A 17,955-nucleotide genomic window follows, 5' to 3' on the forward strand; every position below is an offset into this window, starting at 1 on the left:
TTACGTCATCAAATATACCAAATTGCACAACGTCAATAACAGCTTGTTTGACATTTATTATTTTAATTTTGCTGCAAATTGCTACATTTTTATAATTTATGATCTGCTTTTGGTTTTGTTTACATGACTAGCTAAAAATCTAAAGATTGTCCAGAACATTTTCCGTTATCATTAGCATATGCCGACTGGCATCGATACCAAGTATTTATCAATCTGCATTCATACAACCCTGTTGTGAATCTAACAGAAAACTACTGTACTTGACGAACAATTTGGTCACACTGCATGGCAGCATAAATACAAACGGCGTTTTTAATTAATTTTTATTGCATTCCTTAAATATACACAAAACTGTTAACAAAATGAACAACTTAGAACCGGGTGTTGAGATGTTTGCACCAGAAACAATCCTGAAAACAGACGCCGAAGGCGAAGACAGTCCGACAGGCAAGAAAGAGCTGTCAGCGAAGGAGGAGGATGAACTCATCTCAATGGAAACGTTACGAGAATCTCCAGTACAATGGCCAGAGCGCTTTCCGGGCATGGATGATTTCATGAACATGAGCAATACACCGATCCACCAGCCGAGCGGTGATTACTCCCCGGGTGTGTCCAACATGGATGCAGCGCAAATTAATCGTAAGTTAAAGCTGGAACATTACCATGGAAAGATTTCACAGTCAACTCTTACTTTGCAGAGCTGGCAAGTCTGACGCCCGATCAACTGATCGAGAAGATTAAGTCCATGCAGGATGAAGTTTATCAGCTAGGATTGCGGGAATCCAAGGAAATGACACGCGGCAAGTTGCTGGGCATCTTTGATCGCATGGCCAAGTCGAAGAAGTGAGCGGGGGGAGCAAGGTTAGATGCCATATTTACTGCGTAGTTTTTGTTAGCTTAGCAATTAGACTATTTTTATGGATATGTTTTTTGTAATAAATGCGATAATGAGAATCAAAAGCTATTCAAATGTATTTATTATTATTGTACGTTAAAACATTGATTTGACATCATCAGCATCATTATCGATGCCTGATTTTCTTGTTAATGTGTCCACTTTTCTTGGCCGTCGCACTTGAGCTGGATGTCAATTTGCTCTTCGTATTCGAGGTGGGTGTTCCAAGCAGTTCCTTGTTATTACTGGCCAGGCTGCCAGTATCGTTGCGATGCGAGGGCGAATCTACAAGAGAAGATTAGAATAGTTATTTCACTATAACAGTTCACGCAAAAGTGTGGTTCACATGCTTACCCTTGTCATCCTGTGATTTGATGCTGGTGGCTCCATCGTGAGCGGTTGTTGTATTCTGATTCATTGACAACTGATTATCGCTGGAGTCTTCGTTCGTTATGGAATCCGATTCACTAGCGCGTTCAGCTGCAATTATCAATTAAACCATATAGATAACATAAAACAGTTACTAACTGTAGACTTACGATTGCATATGGCCATCGATGTAATGCTGGACTTGGAGAATAAACGCTCGGCATCTTTGAATTTGCGATTTCGCTTGTCTGCCTTTGAGTTCGTTGCCTTGTTCGAGGTCAGATATCGTTCCCAGCCTCTAATGATGTTGCCGCACAGCTGTGTGTCCTCTAAGTAGGAGCCCTCGAAAGCATAAATCTGTCGCTCCAGATTCGCTAGTTGTTCCTGTGTACACATTTAGTATTTACTCTTGATTGTTTACATTTATATATGTTGTTTGTTTACCGATGTCTCTGCCTTCTTTTTGATGAGGTCCGCCAATTCTCCGCGTGTGTCCATGGTGCCGCCCTTGGCATTGGAATTTGTTTTGGCCGACTTCTTTGGCTTATTGTTGTTGCTGTTGTTCGTATCACTGGCATTTTTACTTGTTGGTGAACTCATGTTTCGTTTGTTTGCCTTTTTTGTTTTGTTTATTTATATTTGTAGTTGATTCGCGATTCTCAATGCAAGCTAAAGTGTGGCTGTAAATGGATTTGCTCAGTATACCACAAAATGTGCGCGGAGCTATTAAAAATGGCCACATTGGACAGCGTTGTTTGATTCGATAACATTGCTATGTTTACATGACCGCAAACTAGATGGCGCCAGTGAGCGACACATGACCGTTAAATTTGAAATCAGTTTGTTGATGCTCTAAATTAATTCAAATTCAAGAAACTGATTTTTTACAAGAGTTCATCTTAAGACCGACATTAGGAATTCATGTAAATAAATTTTGAAGGGTGGGCCCTGCTGGTTGAGTATTCTTCATTGTGGCTTTTGTCTTGTATCATATTGTTAGGCAAGCAGGCAATTTCATTACAATGCCCTTTTTAAGATTCATAGACAATTCGAGTGCGTCTGCCATTGACCTCTTGTGGCGTTTTTGGTTGCGTCGTTTATTCTATGCGGTGCGGTTATTTTATATATGCGTGTATTTCAAACAAAAGCCACGGCAACAAGCGCCATCACACTCTTCATCATAAAGACAATGATGGTGATGATCATGATGATCAGCAGATCATCACAGTGGCTTTCATAGTTTATTGACCCAAAGTTCTTTCTAAGCTGCTGCCCAAAAAGTTTGTTGAACTGCCTAAAAAACAACACACACAAAAAAAAAAGTGAAGCGTTGCCGCCATCTGTGTCTGTTGCTGTTATTGTTGTTGTTGCTGCTGTGGCAGCTCTGCCTGTTGCTACTGTTGCTGCGTAAGCTTGCGCTCCCTTTTACTCTCTTTCTCTTTTACTTTTTACCATTTCGCTTTGTTGCTCAGCAACGCAAACGCAAACGCACCTTTGGCTATTTCACTTTTAACAGCTTCTCGTCTCGTCTCGCGTCGCGTCGTCATACGCGTCGTATGCGTGATTTTATTTGGACTACGCGTTTTTCTTACTTTTCATATGAGACCATCTTTGGCCCAGACTCAAAAACTTAATCCAGCGCAGCGAAGAAAACAAATACGACGACGGCGACAACATTAGAAAATGAAATCAAAACGAAAATCGAAACGGCAACGACCGTTGCAAGTTGCAACTTGCAACTGAACTGAAGCCGGTAAGCAAAGTCTGCTTCCACGTCTGACTGCCTAACTGGCTGACTGACTGACTGATTGACTGACTGACTGCCTGATTGACTGACTGACTGCCTTCTATGTGTGTCAAAGATTGGCGCGCAAAAAACTTTCATTTTATTTAAACAAACACACACACACACACACACATACACACACGAACATAAGGCGCGGCCTGGGCGACTAGGAAAAACTTATTTTCATTTGGTTTTTTTTTTAGGCAAACATCTTCCATCTCCCTCCCCCCCAGTTGTTGAGCCAATTGACTGCAGTTTACAATAATTTTTATGATGAATTGCATGGCCGCGTGTGAAATCTGCTGCGGTGACTGAGGAAAAGTGGAAAACTGCCAGAAAAGTGGAACACAGCTAAAGAAGCGACGGCCAACGACGACTGCGTAGCCAACAACAACAACAACAACAAGTGCAACAGCAACAACAACAAGTGCAACAACAACGCAAACACTCTCGACTAATTAGCTGCGTTTTAGAAATTCAGCGGCAATGAAAACAAAATCGAGTTCAATGCTTGCAACGATGACGACGCTGCTGCAACTTGTTGTTGTCTCTTCTGCTGCTGCTGCTGCGCTTTTCGTTGGTTTCCAAGAATCGCACACATAGTTTGTTGCCATCGACGCTTTCCAAAGCCGCCAGCGAGTGAAAATTACTTTTCTCAAAAACGCCAAATCGAATAACGAAAATCGAAAACGCCATCCAAAATGCTCGCTTTAGTAATACGGCAGCATTATTTTGAAATTCAAATGAAATGCAAAAATCGCATGAACCAATTTAAATGCAGGGGGCAGGTCGAGGGCGGCGCTGGCAGTGACATCATAACAGATTGACTGACAAACACACATATGCACTTGCCAGAGCACACACAAACACACACACACTCACTGACACTCGCTCTCAACTTATGCAAAAGCTACTGCATCGCGGCTCTCTTAAATACGCGCATTGCGCGCGCTCTCTTTACAATCGCAGCAGCAGCAGCAACGACAACAACAAAAAGCTCTAGTTTTTGTTTTTGTGCAAATATGCCGGAAGAAACTTGATCTTGATTATTTTCTATGCAGCCGCTCTGTCGATGCCAATGAGCACACGAGAGCAAGCATGCGAGCGAGCGAGAGCGAGAGAGCGTGAGTGCGCAAAAAGTTCAAGTTGAATGTCGTCGTCGTCGTCGTCGTCGCGGCCATTGCTGTGCTCTGTGCTCTGACGCGTCACTCAGCATGGTGTGCGCTCTCCCGCTCACACTCTCTTGCGCTTCGTATGTGTATGTTTGATTGTGTGTGTTCATTCGTATGATGGGGCGTCACAATTTGCACTGCTTATACTTCTTGTTGTTGTTATATTATTTTTGTGCTGGCTGATTGTTTTTGTGTGTGCATGTGTGCTTGTGGGGCTCGCATGCATTTTTGTTCTAAGCACTTTGAGCTTTTACATGGTACTGCAAGTTTGTTGTTGTTGTTGTTGTTGTTGTTGCTGTCATTTGTAACGTGCTGTTTGCGTGCCTTCGTTTCAAAACTTTGCGTGGGCATTGAAAATTGATTGAATTGTTGCAATTGTATTGTATAATGGGAAATGTACATAAATGCATATATTTACATAAGTATAAGTGTGTGTTTGCTGAAACACATATGTATGCATGCATGCATATTAGAATTTTAATGCACTCCTGTTGTATAATCTTAATTAATTTAATTACACAAAGTCACACAAAGTGTTACTTGTGATGAGCAATTTTATTAAGAACTTTACATTTACAACGCTATTTAATATTCATGTCGCTTATATATAGCCTAATTTAATCATTAAAGAAATTAATAATATTTAAAAACAATTTGTAAAAGTTTAAATGTGTGTTAATAATGTTATAAATAATTTCAGTCAATCATTCGAATAATTAAAATTATAAAAAAAATTGTTATAAATTTAAATATGAAATAATCATGTTATTAATAAATTAAGTGAATCATTCAAGAAATAAATGAGGTTTAAAAAATTTAATTTAATGGTTTGGTTTGAATATTGTAATAATAATTTCAACGAATGGGCTTTTTTTTTAAGGTATTGATAATTTAATAAAATAATTTAGAAATTTATTTATTGACATACAATTTTAGTTTTGGAAATACATATATAATATAATATATTGAAAAGAATTTGGCTTTTCCAAAAATGTTGAAGGAACTCTGACATTTTTCCTTTGTGACCTTTCATTTGTTTTGCGTTTGTTCTTTTAAGAACTTCTATTGCAGCAATAGTTTGTGTTTATTGAAGACACTTGAGGATTGTTTGATCTTCTCACCTCTCATTGCGGCTTATGTAAGCATCAGCATATAGAAAGACATATGATAGTAGTTAACACAGTGGGGTCAGCGAACCTCTCGTGACCAATTAAAAAAGCCGTCTATTTACCTCTTAAAGATGCTTGACCAACAAACCGACGAAACCCCAAAAAGAAATGCAATCAAAGTTAGGTAAGAGAACTGACCTTAAACAATGCTGCACAGATCGAGGCACAGATTTTTGTGTGCGACACCGCAACAACAACAACAAAAACAACAGTAACAGCAACATACGACGTATCCCACAGATGATAAAAAAAAACAACACACATATTCACCTAAAAGCATCTCAGCAGCAACAACAACTCGAAGACAACAGTAAACATTCCTTTTCAAGAGACCCAAAGTTTGAAGAAAACCAAACGAAAGCCAAGCTCTGAAAATAAGAAAGAGAAAAGCAATCACAGCGCAGCGGCCGAAAAGAAAAAGCACAAGAAGCAGCGACGCGTCGCAGCAGCAGCAGCAACAGCAGCAGAGAGCCAGACAGTTGAATAGTGAAGAGAGTGGAGAGCAGAGCAGAGAGAGACAGAGAGAGAGAGCGCAGGCGAATGGAGTGCACGAGGCGAATGAACTTTGGAGGCGAATCGACGCTGGCTGCGTTGGCACGAAAGTTATGCAACGCAACACACACACACACACACACATACACATCTATACAGAGACATTTACACTCACTCATAGAGCTGAGCGCCATGGTGAGCGCAGCTTTGCTTTCGGCTCAGCGCGCGCAAAACAAGTTAACTGCTCTTTCTTTCTTCGGCCTCGCATTGTGAGGCTCTTGCATTGAGGCAACGACTTTGGCTAGTCGCTGTCTATGTGCGTGTGCGTGTGAGTGTGAGTGAATGTGCGTGAGTCGTTGACTTTGCATAAGTGTGCCAATTTATGTATGAAACGGACTGGCGTGGCCTTCAATGCATCAAAGCTGAACTGATAAGCGCTGATAACAAGAGCGCTTTAATTTGATTGAGCGGCAAATATGATTTTTTACAGTTGAGCTATGACTATGGCGGACTGCAACGGCAGTTAATCGACGGGGCCAGACCTTAACTAATGCATTCTAAAGTGCTCTTTGCTGTTTGCTGTTTCCTATTTACTGTTGTTGCTGCTGCCAAATTCTGAAATTCTGCGGGCCGCTAGCGCTTTGTGCATCACGAATTTGCCACGTTTTTTGTTGTTGTTTGCAGCGTCAGTGTTGCATTCAGCATGCAGCAAACATTACTGTACATTCACCCACTTTTCAAAGTTCAAACACACACACATAGAGAGACAAAGAGAAGCACACGGCGAACGTTTCGCTAGAGAAACAGAAATTGCATTCTAGACGCTGCAAAAGCAAAAAAACGTTGCGCATGCGCAGCAATCGTGTATGTGTTACTGTCTATGTGTATATGTGTGTGTGTGTGTGTGTGTATGTGTGTGTTGCAGTTTGCAGTTGTGGCTGCAATAGAAAAAAAACTGCTTTCTCTTGAGGCCAAAATAAATTCAACGAGTCTATTCGCAATATTGTGGCAGCTTCTAATGAAGAGACCATTTCGAAGCTTTTGAAACCAGAATCAGACAGAACTTGTCTAAGTAAATAATATCCAGTCGATTGTGGCAAACTGTGATGGAAATTAATAATAATTTAACATATTTATTAAGCAGATTAAGCTGATTGCAAAAACTTTATTGATACAAGCCAGTTATTTCAACAGCTTACAGCGAAAGAAAATTAGTTTTATATCGAAAAATATACTAAAAAAGAATAAACAAATTTTGGAGAACAAAATTTACAAATTGTTACAAATTAAAACTGTTAGGGAATTGCATAAATACTTTAATATATTGCAGCTAAAGTTTAGTAAATGTTTAAAAACTTATTGTAAGTGTAAAAAATACTCTATAAAGAAAATGTATATTCAGTATATAGAACAGTATATATAAATCCTGTATAAAGTATATCTATATTAAAAATATAGTATAACTATAAGCATTCAGTATATTTTGTTAAAATTTATGAAGAATAAACAAAACTGTATAAAATTGTAGATTGAATATAGATATACTCGATATATATAGACATTCTATATTCTGAATATAGTGGTATTATATACAGTATTATTTACATATGCCTCTTACATTTTAACAAAACAGGACAAAGGGTTTTGTAAAATTTATTTTTCAATAACCTAAGCTTAAGAATGTTGTATATTGATAATTAATTTTTTTTCTGAATTAAATTTTGTTGTTTTTCAATTCTTTAATTAAGGAAATATTTTCTAAATTTTCTTAAAAATGTATCTGATAGTAAAAAGATGAAATTTCAAGAAAATTCTTAATCTAGAATTATTATCTGAATTATTTCATTTAAGATAAATTCTTTTGGGCAAAATTTTTGACTTTGTTTTCATCTTAATGTTTGAACATTTTTTTTTTCTACACATTAAAAAAATGCAAATTACATTTAAAAATACAAATTTATTGTTTTATTTACTACATCGAATTTTGAGCAATAAAACGTGGTAGAATTTTTTCTATAATTTAAATATATAAATCTTAACTGTTTTACGAATCTCCCAGAACGAAAGCAAAGAATCATTTGAAGCAACTGTAGATCAAATTAGTTAATCAATTCGAAACTAATAAAAATATATACGCAAGCTAATGCAATTAACATTATCTAGCTCTATAACTGAACTCAATTGAATTAAGTACTATTCAGTTTGTAATCTAAGCAATAATTGGAACCCATTTGGCAACGAGATGAACAAACAAGATCACAAAAAAAAAATCAGTTGAAATCAATAGGCAATCTTTTTTGCCACCTGGCGCAGTGGGCATTAAATTTAGCTGTCTATCAATGCAACAGAATTCGAGGCAAGTTAAAAGCAAAAAGTGGAAAATTGCAATGCGAAAATCAGATTCGTATGTGCGAGTGTGTTTGTGTGTGTGTATGTTTGTGTGAGTCGAATGTACGGTTATAATGCACTTCAGTTCAGCATTTCACTTAGTTGGTTCTCTGGCTTTTCTAGCTGGCTGGCTGGCTGGCTGCCTCGTTGCATGTTGCATGTACTCGTTGCTTGTTGCTGTTGCACACTCTATGGCCATGCAAAAAGCACCGTTAGACGAGTGTTTATTACGCTCCTGTTACAGCATACAAAAGCGGCCAACAGTCAACAACCAAAGTCAGCAAACAACACAACACAAAAAAAAAATCGAGTTGAGCGTGCAGTTGACTGCGTGGGTGGAAGAAGGGGAAAGAGGGGGAGGCAACTGGGAGGCTGGGCTGTGGCAATAAAGATTGCAACAGATTTGAAGCGATCATATGTAATTTTCATATCTGGCTCGAAAGGAAATTGGTTTTTCTTTCTTCGTCTGTGGCCAAAAGAAAAGTGCCGAGATTCTGACTGTCGAGTCGACTAGAGTTGACTTGAGTTGAGTTGAGCTGAGCTGAGAGCTGTGTCCCGAGTCGGTCAATCGCCCAATGACCGCTGGGCGAACGAACGTTCCAATTGCACAGCGCTTCACTCTACTTCTTCCCCTCTTCCTCACTCGCTTAGAAGTTCTTTCGCCTTTCCACTTCAGCATTGGATGCAATCGAACCCAGCGATCACTGCACTCTGCAATTTCTTTTAGCTATGGCCTTTTCTTAGGCTGCCACTAGCTGAAACATAATTTCAGTTATTTGCCAGCTCAGTTCCTCCACCGCGACGGAGACGATGACGACAACGACGACGTCGACTGCGACTGCGACTGCGACGCGCTCTATGCGCATGCGCATAGAACTTCCGGGACAACAAACAGAAAAACAAGAATAGCAAAAAGAAACAGAACTAGACGAAGTTTGAACACTCTTTGAGGTTGTGAAGTGAACTTCCAATCCTTAAGTTCTATGAACATAAAAGAAACTAGTTTTAAATATTATTACGTCACATTATATAAGAAGAAAAATAGTATAAGCCTGATAATGACAATATCAGGTAGTATTTTGATAATATTATGAACATTACTTCTAAGAAATTTTTGCATATTTTCGGAGATATTCTTAGCAATGAATATGTTGGTGCAATAGTCCTTTGGTAATATTATTAACATTGAAAATCATGTTAAGGTTAACTCAACCATTTCAAAAAAAATGTTGAACATTTTGAGAGATATTGTCAGTACTAAAATATATTTTTAGAAAAATGCTATTCAGAATGTTCTAAATAGTGGTAGTGTGGTTCTAAGTAAGCATTCTAAAGTTTTTAAATATATATATGGATAGCGATAAGTTAATTTTAATAATGAAAATTATAGAGGATTTTTTTATTACATAGCGTTAACAATTTTATTTTAAGTCAAATAACGTAATGTGTTTTTTAGATAACTTTATGAAGCATTCTAGGTGGGGCATCTTCATATCTTATGTTATATATTCATATACTTAACAATATTTCCAAATCTTTTTCTTATATTTTGTCTACTTTTTGCATATTTCATATAAGAGTTATCTAACTTTTCATTTGGTCTAGGGTATAAAAAGGCCAACTAAATCTAACAACAGCTACGATGGCGATGACAGCAACAGCAACAACAGCAATAGGTACAACAACAGCAACAACAACAGCAGCAACAACTACAATAACTACGATTGCTGCAACTGAGTGCAGAATTAGGTCACTGGGAATTCTTTTTTCTTTTATTTTTTTGTTATCGTTGTTGTTGGTGCTGTTGTTGTTCTTTTGCCCATTTGTGCAACGTTATGTTGTTGTCTCTCTTGCCTGTTGTTTGTGGTTAGAATTTTTAGTGCTGATTTTGAAGTAGTTCTTATTGTTGTTGTTGCAGTTATTGTTGTTTATACTCATCGTAATGACAGCGCGGAGTTTTCGGGCAACGTGCAACGATCCCAGTCGAAGCTTTATTGAGTTGCTATGAAAAATATTGTGACGTTAATTTTCAATTTGCTGCACAGCATTCAATTGTTGCCGATGCCAAATGCGAAATGTGAAATGCTTGCCACAAGCATCACAAACCCGAATAGAACAGAAGTTGCAAGTTCACAGGCATCGAGCATAGAGTCACAATAGCATTGCAAATTTTGTGGTCAATTGATCGATGGAATGGAATTTGTGCTGTGGCTTTAATCGAAATGCCAATAAAAGATTTAGTGATTTGAGTCGACGTCGAAAGAACAATCGCAGTGTTTGTTGATAAGGCCTGAGGATAGATATCTGCCAAATTATATTAATTATATTTATGGAAGAGAATAGGAAAATAAATGAAGATGTTTAGAATTGAATTGTAATATAAAGCGTAAAGCTTTCAGCATAAAGTGTATGGAAAGAAGTTGTAGGTTAAGGTAAGGATTACTTCTAACCCTACTAAAATAAATATAAATAAAACATAAATATATATGAGAACTCTTTAATCTTTCTGCTATATAGTATTAGAAGAACTTTTTAAGAAGATTAAATATAATAATAATATAATAACACACTGCATAACACACAAAATTTACAAAAGACCTTGTTAGAGAGTTTCGAGCAAAATAAATTAACTATCAGTTTAAAGTTGATATTGATGCCAAAATATTATACACAAAACTAATATCTTTAGTTCTTACAGATTAATAAATAAAGTTCAATGTGCGGAAAAAAATTATTCATATATAATATGACATATTATAACATATTATTTTGTATAAAGTATTTGATTTTGGCAATTTATAAAAAGTGTTTGAAATCATTTTTAAGATTTAGATATTTATTATATAAACAAATAATTTTATTGCCGTTTTTAAATATGTTGAAGTAAATTTTTGTCTAGCCTGAAGGCCTTAGTCGCTCAATTAGAAATTGTATTCATTATTTCAATAAAATTATAATAAGAATAATTTTTACTACAAACATTTACTAATTTTTAAATTTATGTAAAGTATTTGATAACATTTTGAAAATTGAATTAAGAATTATTTAAGGCCTTGTCACCGCGTGAAGTATTTTGATGTTAATATTAAAGTCTTTATAAATTAAAGGCATCTTGATTAATTTATATAAAATTCTTCGATAAGCTAATAGCATAATTCTGCAGATTCTGTAGAGTTACTTAACCCCGTCTGGAAAAGAATTCAAGTGAATGCCATAAATTGTGCATTGTTTGAAATGTATTTTATAATTATATTAAAATGGTCTGCAGCGGCTTGAAATGCCTTTCGCAGCTATTAAGAGGAAAATAGGAGAATGTTGCTGTTGAGAACTTTAGCCTCTGTGGCAGCAGCAACAGCGGCAGCCACAAAAATTGCAACAGCAACAGCAACAGCAACTGCAATTGCAAACACAACAGATTTTTTTTGTTGTTTGTTAGCCATGAGGAAGAATCAGAGACAGAGAGCTTCGCATTGCGCCTTTCCCTCAATAATTTTCTTGGAAATATTTCTATAGACCGGTTTCATCTTTGGTAGCAGCAGCAAACATTGCAGAACTGTTGTTGCACGTTGCAGAATCGCGTTGCAGAGGCAGAGCTACCGTCGAGGTACTGTTATATTCTGCAAAATGCATCGGCACGTCTCCACTCGAATGCATCTCTGTGTACGATGTGAGAGAGTAAACTCAGCTCTTTGATGCCTTCTCCCTCTGACTGTCTTATCTTTGCACTCACTCGTCTCTTCTCTTCTCTGCGTCTCTTTCTTTTGTTCTTTTCTTTCGCGACTGCGCAGCTCCTTTCGCTGTGCTTTTGCACACATTTTTCAAATGTAAGTTACTTGCGGTCATTGGCTTTAACTGCAGTTGTTGCTGCGGCTGCGGCTGCATTGGCAACTGGCCGCCAACTGCTTTTTATTCTTCTTCTTTGCGCTTGGAGGTGACTCGCGGCCATTGTACCGATTGCTGTTGCTGCTGCCGTGGTTGCTGTTGATTCTTGAGCTGATGCTGGACTTGGGGATTAGAAGAAATGGCAAATGGGTTGCCTAATCATAAGCTGACCAAAAATAAAAAAACTGAAAAATATTGCGAATCTGATACGAAGCTCAAGCTCAACTCGTTGGCAACGCCCAAAACAAAAGACTTAGGCAACGAACTTGCCAGAACTTGCAGCAGCAAGTTGAAGACGCAGCCCAAGACACACGAACGAAGACGACGAAGCACGAAAAGAAACGACGTCGAAGCTGAAGTCGAAGTCGAAGCTGAAGCTGAAGTCGAAGCCAGTTCAGTTCAACGAACCTGCGCTCGAATCTAGGCTAAACATTCTCGCGCTGACGTGCAATGAAAACGAAAAGTACCGTAAGTTAACCGCTACAAAGCGGAGGCTTCTGGAAGAAGAACATAGCGAACGAAAGATGGAGGCGACGGCGACGAAGACGCGACGCGGCGCAAGGCACATTTGATTAGCGAACGTTGGCCCAAAAAGAGGCAGGGAGTGGGGAATAGTTAAGAGTTGTTGTTGTTGTTGTAGTTAGCTGTGTGGCATGGCCAGAACGTGACGTTCTGTTGTGCCACATAAAAGAGTGTGTTCTATGTATGTGTGTGTGTGTGTGTGTGTGTTTGCTGCTAATCAAATGCGCGACTTTTCCGGGCTGTCTGAGCGGAAGTTGCAAGCTGGCTTTATTAGCTTTTAATGGGAAAGTTATTAAAGCGACAAATTTGGTAGGCCAAAAAGCAAAGCCAACAACAAGCAAATGAGTTCTAAGTTTTATACTTGTATTGATCGGCTGATCGGATTGACGCATTGACAGCCCAGCCAATTGTTGTCGTTGTCGTTGTCGTTCGCAGTGTCTTCGCAATGTGTGTGTTTGTTTGCTGTTGTTGCCCGAAAGAACTGCGAAAGCAAAACAAATTGGTGAAAGTTGTTGTTCAGACTTCTTGGCCATTTCAACACCCCGGCCCGTTCTTATTCGCCAAAAAAACAAAAAAAAGGTTCTGTTCCAAGTGTGTTTATCATCATCGTCGTCGTCGTCGTCGTCGCCATCATCAACCATGTTACAAAAACGGTCGTTGAACCTGCGCCGTTCGCTTGCGAGTTCGTTTTTCATCTGTAATAATTTGGCGTGTAAATGCGCGCGCTTGCTTGGAGTCAACGACTTCTGTGGGCCAACAAGCTGCTGCTGCCGGCTTCCCCCCGTCGGGCTGATAACTGAAACTGCCTTTTTCTTCAAAATTTACTGGCCCAATCCAGCAGCTGGCTGAGTCATCTTGTTTACGCAAAAATAATGCTAAAGAAATGAAGAGGCTCCAACTTGTTGTTCTTTTTGTGTTATTTTTTTCGACAGAGTTTCTTTTCATTGGAATCGGTATCGAGAATTGTATAATTAGGCTAACAGCAGTCCGCAGTGGCTGCAGTGACGAAAGTGTAATCGCAAAAACACACACACACACATATACATACATACAGCCATCGTTTAGTCACTTGAGTGAGTTGTTTTGAAGTTATGGAAATTTTGACCATGACACGACAACGCATAAAAGCAACGCTTGTTCTTTGCTTCGCGTTGTTGTTTTTCAAGTTGAAGTTTTGCTTGTGAGTCAGCGACCTGCAATCTGTTCTGCTTTGATTAGGGCCAAATGTGACTGAACTATCCACACACACACACACACAAGATTGTAAACAAATTCTAGAGTTTGTTGTTTTGACTAACTCCGTTTCTGCTGCCGATGTTGCTGCTGCTGTGGCTGCTTCGTCTTCGTCTGCTGCTGCTGCTGCTGCTTCTTCAACGTCTTCGGAGCGTGCGGTATTCCCCACTTTAAATGGGCCAACACGTTTGCCTAACAATGGCATTCGCTAACTGTTCTCTTGTACCCTATGGAATTGCAAAATCCTCTGCTTTGGCCAAATTTCGCGCCACTTTACACAACTGTCAACAACAAATTAAAACTTAAGTGGAATTTAGACAAAACAATTTTCATTTCTAAGAAAAGTTTGAGTAATCATAGCCAAATATCGGTGTGTGAATATTAATTGTGTGAAAAGTTTCATTAAGAATTATAAATGTTTTATTAATGACTTCTAAAATTTGAAAGAAATAGTTAAATTATTTTTGGAGCCTCGAATTTAAAACGTGATTTGCTTAATACTCTCGATTACTTTGCTGAGATGTCAAATCCAAAAGCATCATTCTTAGGTCTTTTATTAATTTATTTAAATACTTGGGCAGCCATCTAAATTATTATCTAATTTCAATACGTTAATTTCATTCACTTGTGAATACTTTATTTGCAAAATATTTATATTTTATAAGTGAATGTGTATTAATTATACAAAAATGGCCAATTTTTATAGTTTTCTACTTAAATAGATTAATAAGATTAAAGAAGAAAAGTGTCAAGAACAAAATATTCAGTATTTTTAAGGGGAAAAGGTATTTTTAAAAATACTATAAGTATAAAAAGTGCTTCAAGATCATGAAAATCTTAAAGCTACAAAACATATCTTGATTGCAAGAACATTCTTATCAATAATAGGATAAAATTTTATAGTGGCAACAAAATATTACAATAATGTTTTTACTGGTCTTTTTTTTGAGTATAGGACTTTAATAAATGTTACTTATGAGCAATGGCAATTAATAAAAATGTGGAGGGTACAGAAATAATTTGTATTTACTTTAAACATTTTAAAAATGTCAGTTAAAGAATAGCTAATAGTTATTAATAGTGTAAAAAGTCACGCTAAAAGCTATAGATGTTTTATTAATGTTTCTTTAATTAGATTGCCACTGTCACGAATACATTATGAATGAATGAATTATGAGCTTTAGCAATGTTAACAAGAGGCTCGTTAAGAAGGAAAACAATAGTTAATAGAATATGTTTTATTAATGATATTTTTAAGGCTGTGTATTTATTTTATTGAGATAATTTGAAGCATTGAAAATGAATAATACTATTTACTAAACTTATAATCTTTTTCATCTGTTTTGCAACTTGTTTATTTTACTATTTTTTGTCAGTCCTCAGACGTTTTCTATTCATATTTTTACAAAATTTCAAATAATAATATTTAATATCTTTGTTAATCTACAGCGCAAAAAAAACACCCCGAAAATGTGTAATAGAAAACTCCATTATTAACACAAACGAATATTACTTAATAACGACACTGCAAGTACTTAATTAAAATAAGTAAAGAGCCCTAAAGACACGATGATTCCCAGTTCAACTGTCGCTGTTATCGCTGAGCTGCGATCGGGCAACCGCAATAAATTGTTTGGCATACCAAAAGAGACCTAGATAGTGAGTGTGAGTATCAGGTATGAATATGAGTGTGAGTACGGTGAGTACTCGCTTAGTGTGTGCTGTGTGAATGCCATTAGAATTCCCAGCGTGCGTTAGAGTACAAACAATAAAAGAATTGTTGCTCCTCGCATCGCATGATGCCCAAATGATGATCCTCGTCGGAGATGCAATCGTAATAGCATTTTGATGATCACTTTTATCACTCAGCCGAAATCTGTAACAAATGTGTGTGTGTGTTTGGAGAGTGGCAAACCTGCTGCACGGCCTCCGCTTGGTAGTCTCGAAGCTCTCTAAGAACATGCGTGTGTGGAGACTTGAATCGACTTTGTCGAGCTACAAAGGGAACTCTCGGCAAGCTCGACTTCGACTTCGACATCGACTTCGGTAATTATTTTCATTTCTTTCGGCAAAGTCCACGACTTCGGCTTCCAGCTTCGGCTTCAGTTTGTGTCGTTCTTAGTTTTGTTGTTGTTGTTGTTGGCTACTCCACTTTGTTCATGTATATGTATGCCTCTTTTTTCCATGGCAAGTTCAACGCACTCGCTTGAACTGCAGAAAAACATCGAGAGAGACTCGGGAGACTGGGGAGAATGGGGGAGACGTGAGCGTTCAGTCGGAGACTGTGGCAAAGATGTAGATAAACATTTCCGCAAACGTTGCGGCGCCGCAGTGGCAAAGAAAAATCTAAGTAGAAACATTCTTCGAGGCAGCAGCGACAGCAGCGACAGCAGCCAACAGCAACAGCAACAACAACTTGGCCAAGAGAGTGTAACCAAGGCGAGATACTTTCATTGGCTTTAGCGCGAATCTCTTTCTCTTCTTCTGCTGCTGCTGCTCTGCAAGCAAAACGGCAAATCGCAACCAGTTTTTCTTTGGCCAGCCACTAAAAGAAAGCCTTTCTTTCTGGCCAAGCTTGCAATTCTCTCGTCGTTGCTGCTGCTGCTGCTGCAACTGCAATTTGAAAGTATGACCGAGTGCCCAGAGGAGTTTGGCTGGCTGACTAGTTGAGTAATTCTTTTTGGCAGCTTCGCTTCTAACGTTGCTTCTTTTCCACAACACAACTTTTGTGTTAAAGTTCACATTGAAGTTGCCTGCAACACGCTCTTCTTGTCGTGTCTTTTGTTTGTGGTCAATGAACTGCCCGAAAAAAGAAACCCAAAAGTTCAGAGCTCGCCGTTTGTTTGTTACATTCTCAGCCCGCCGTCTTACATAAAACCAAAAAAACTCAAAAAAACTTGACGCACTTCGCTGCGTGGCTTTATTGGGGAACTGTTGAGGAGAAAGGAGGGGGAGGGGGCCGGTGGCAGCTACGTGGGGGCCAGAAGCGTATTAATTTTTCTAATTTGTCTGTTTGTGAGGCGAATGAACTTTTCTAGTTTTGTTTTTTTTTTTTAATAATTTTTTGTTAGACTTTTTTTTTGCTTTCAGTTTGCTTTTATGTCATGTTGTTATTTCGTTTTCTTTTTACTTTTTGTTTTTGGTTTTTTTTTTTTTAGTTTTTGGTGGCTAAGCTAAGCTATGAAGACATAATAGATATAGTCGCAGCTCTGAACTGGAGTTCAAAGAACTCATTCGGCTCTATTGTGAGAATTCATGCATAAATTTGAATACTCGTATGCTTCGAGAGTGTGTCTCAGTGATAGTGTTTAGTGTTCACTATAGTTATGGAAATGCGATAGATAGATAGCTGGATAGTCACATCATAATAAACCATCTCGAATTGGCAAATCTCATTAATCAAAAGTTCTTAGTCTAGAACATAGAATCGAAACAGATTGTAATTAGATGTGCGGCTCGATTTTCTGCGCTGAATTCGATTAGCATTTTTACATTCAGATTCAGCATCTCGGGATTGGGATATCGACCGAAAGCTACAGTCGCGTGTGTTCGACTTTGAGATACCCGCTACCCATTTTTGTTAATAGTTAAATAATACTGGAGAAATACTAAAATATACCGACTGCTATTTTTGGAATATCGATGTACCATTATATTGAAGACAGCAGTATTATTCTAAAAATATACCAAATTAATACTAAAAATACTATAATATACCAAAGGCTATATTTGTTATTTCGATGTTCTTTTATATTCAAAGTAGCGAACCAGTGCGGTATTATTCTTTAGATATATCAAATTAATATACTATAAATCCTAAAAAATTACCAAGGTACATCGATATACTATTACATTCAAAGCACCAAGACAATGTGGAATTAATCATTAAATATACCAAATTATTGTTCTGAAAATAACACTAAAATATACCGAAGTGAATATTTGGTATACCATGAACTCTTACATTGAAAATATATCATGGAGTACGACTAAATATCTTTGACATTTTTAATCTGATCGCAACCAAATTTTAAGTAAATTATATGA

General features: G+C 37.6%; 2 protein-coding genes across 2 annotated transcripts; one reads left to right on the forward strand and one right to left on the reverse strand.

Moving 5' to 3' along the window:
• Positions 1-141: 141 nt before the first annotated feature.
• LOC132790223 (protein lin-52 homolog) lies at positions 142-960 on the forward strand. Its single transcript, XM_060798686.1, has 2 exons — positions 142-639; positions 699-960. Exons 1-2 carry the CDS (start codon positions 363-365, stop codon positions 845-847), a joined length of 426 nt encoding a protein of 141 aa, XP_060654669.1. The 5' UTR covers positions 142-362; the 3' UTR covers positions 848-960.
• A 7-nt stretch (positions 961-967) lies between these two features.
• Positions 968-1,952, reverse strand: LOC132790222 (chromatin modification-related protein MEAF6). Its single transcript, XM_060798685.1, has 4 exons — positions 1,709-1,952; positions 1,435-1,648; positions 1,250-1,375; positions 968-1,180 (listed from the first exon to the last, which is right to left on the reverse strand). Exons 1-4 carry the CDS (start codon positions 1,862-1,864, stop codon positions 1,023-1,025), a joined length of 654 nt encoding a protein of 217 aa, XP_060654668.1. The 5' UTR covers positions 1,865-1,952; the 3' UTR covers positions 968-1,022.
• Positions 1,953-17,955: the final 16,003 nt, after the last annotated feature.

The sequence above is a fragment of the Drosophila nasuta genome, chromosome 3, assembly GCF_023558535.2.
Source record: "Drosophila nasuta strain 15112-1781.00 chromosome 3, ASM2355853v1, whole genome shotgun sequence".
NCBI lineage: Eukaryota > Metazoa > Arthropoda > Insecta > Diptera > Drosophilidae > Drosophila > Drosophila nasuta.

Excerpts from the sequence above, each read along its gene's own strand:
- LOC132790223 (XM_060798686.1), top strand. The coding sequence starts at position 363 with ATGAACAACTTAGAACCGGGTGTTGAGATGTTTGCACCAGAAACAATC. Across the intron at positions 640-698 it reads GGATGCAGCGCAAATTAATC|AGCTGGCAAGTCTGACGCCC; the intron begins GTAAGTTAAAGC and ends CTTACTTTGCAG.
- LOC132790222 (XM_060798685.1), bottom strand. The coding sequence starts at position 1,864 with ATGAGTTCACCAACAAGTAAAAATGCCAGTGATACGAACAACAGCAAC. Across the intron at positions 1,649-1,708 it reads AAAAGAAGGCAGAGACATCG|GAACAACTAGCGAATCTGGA; the intron begins GTAAACAAACAA and ends ATGTGTACACAG. Across the intron at positions 1,376-1,434 it reads ATCGATGGCCATATGCAATC|CTGAACGCGCTAGTGAATCG; the intron begins GTAAGTCTACAG and ends TGATAATTGCAG.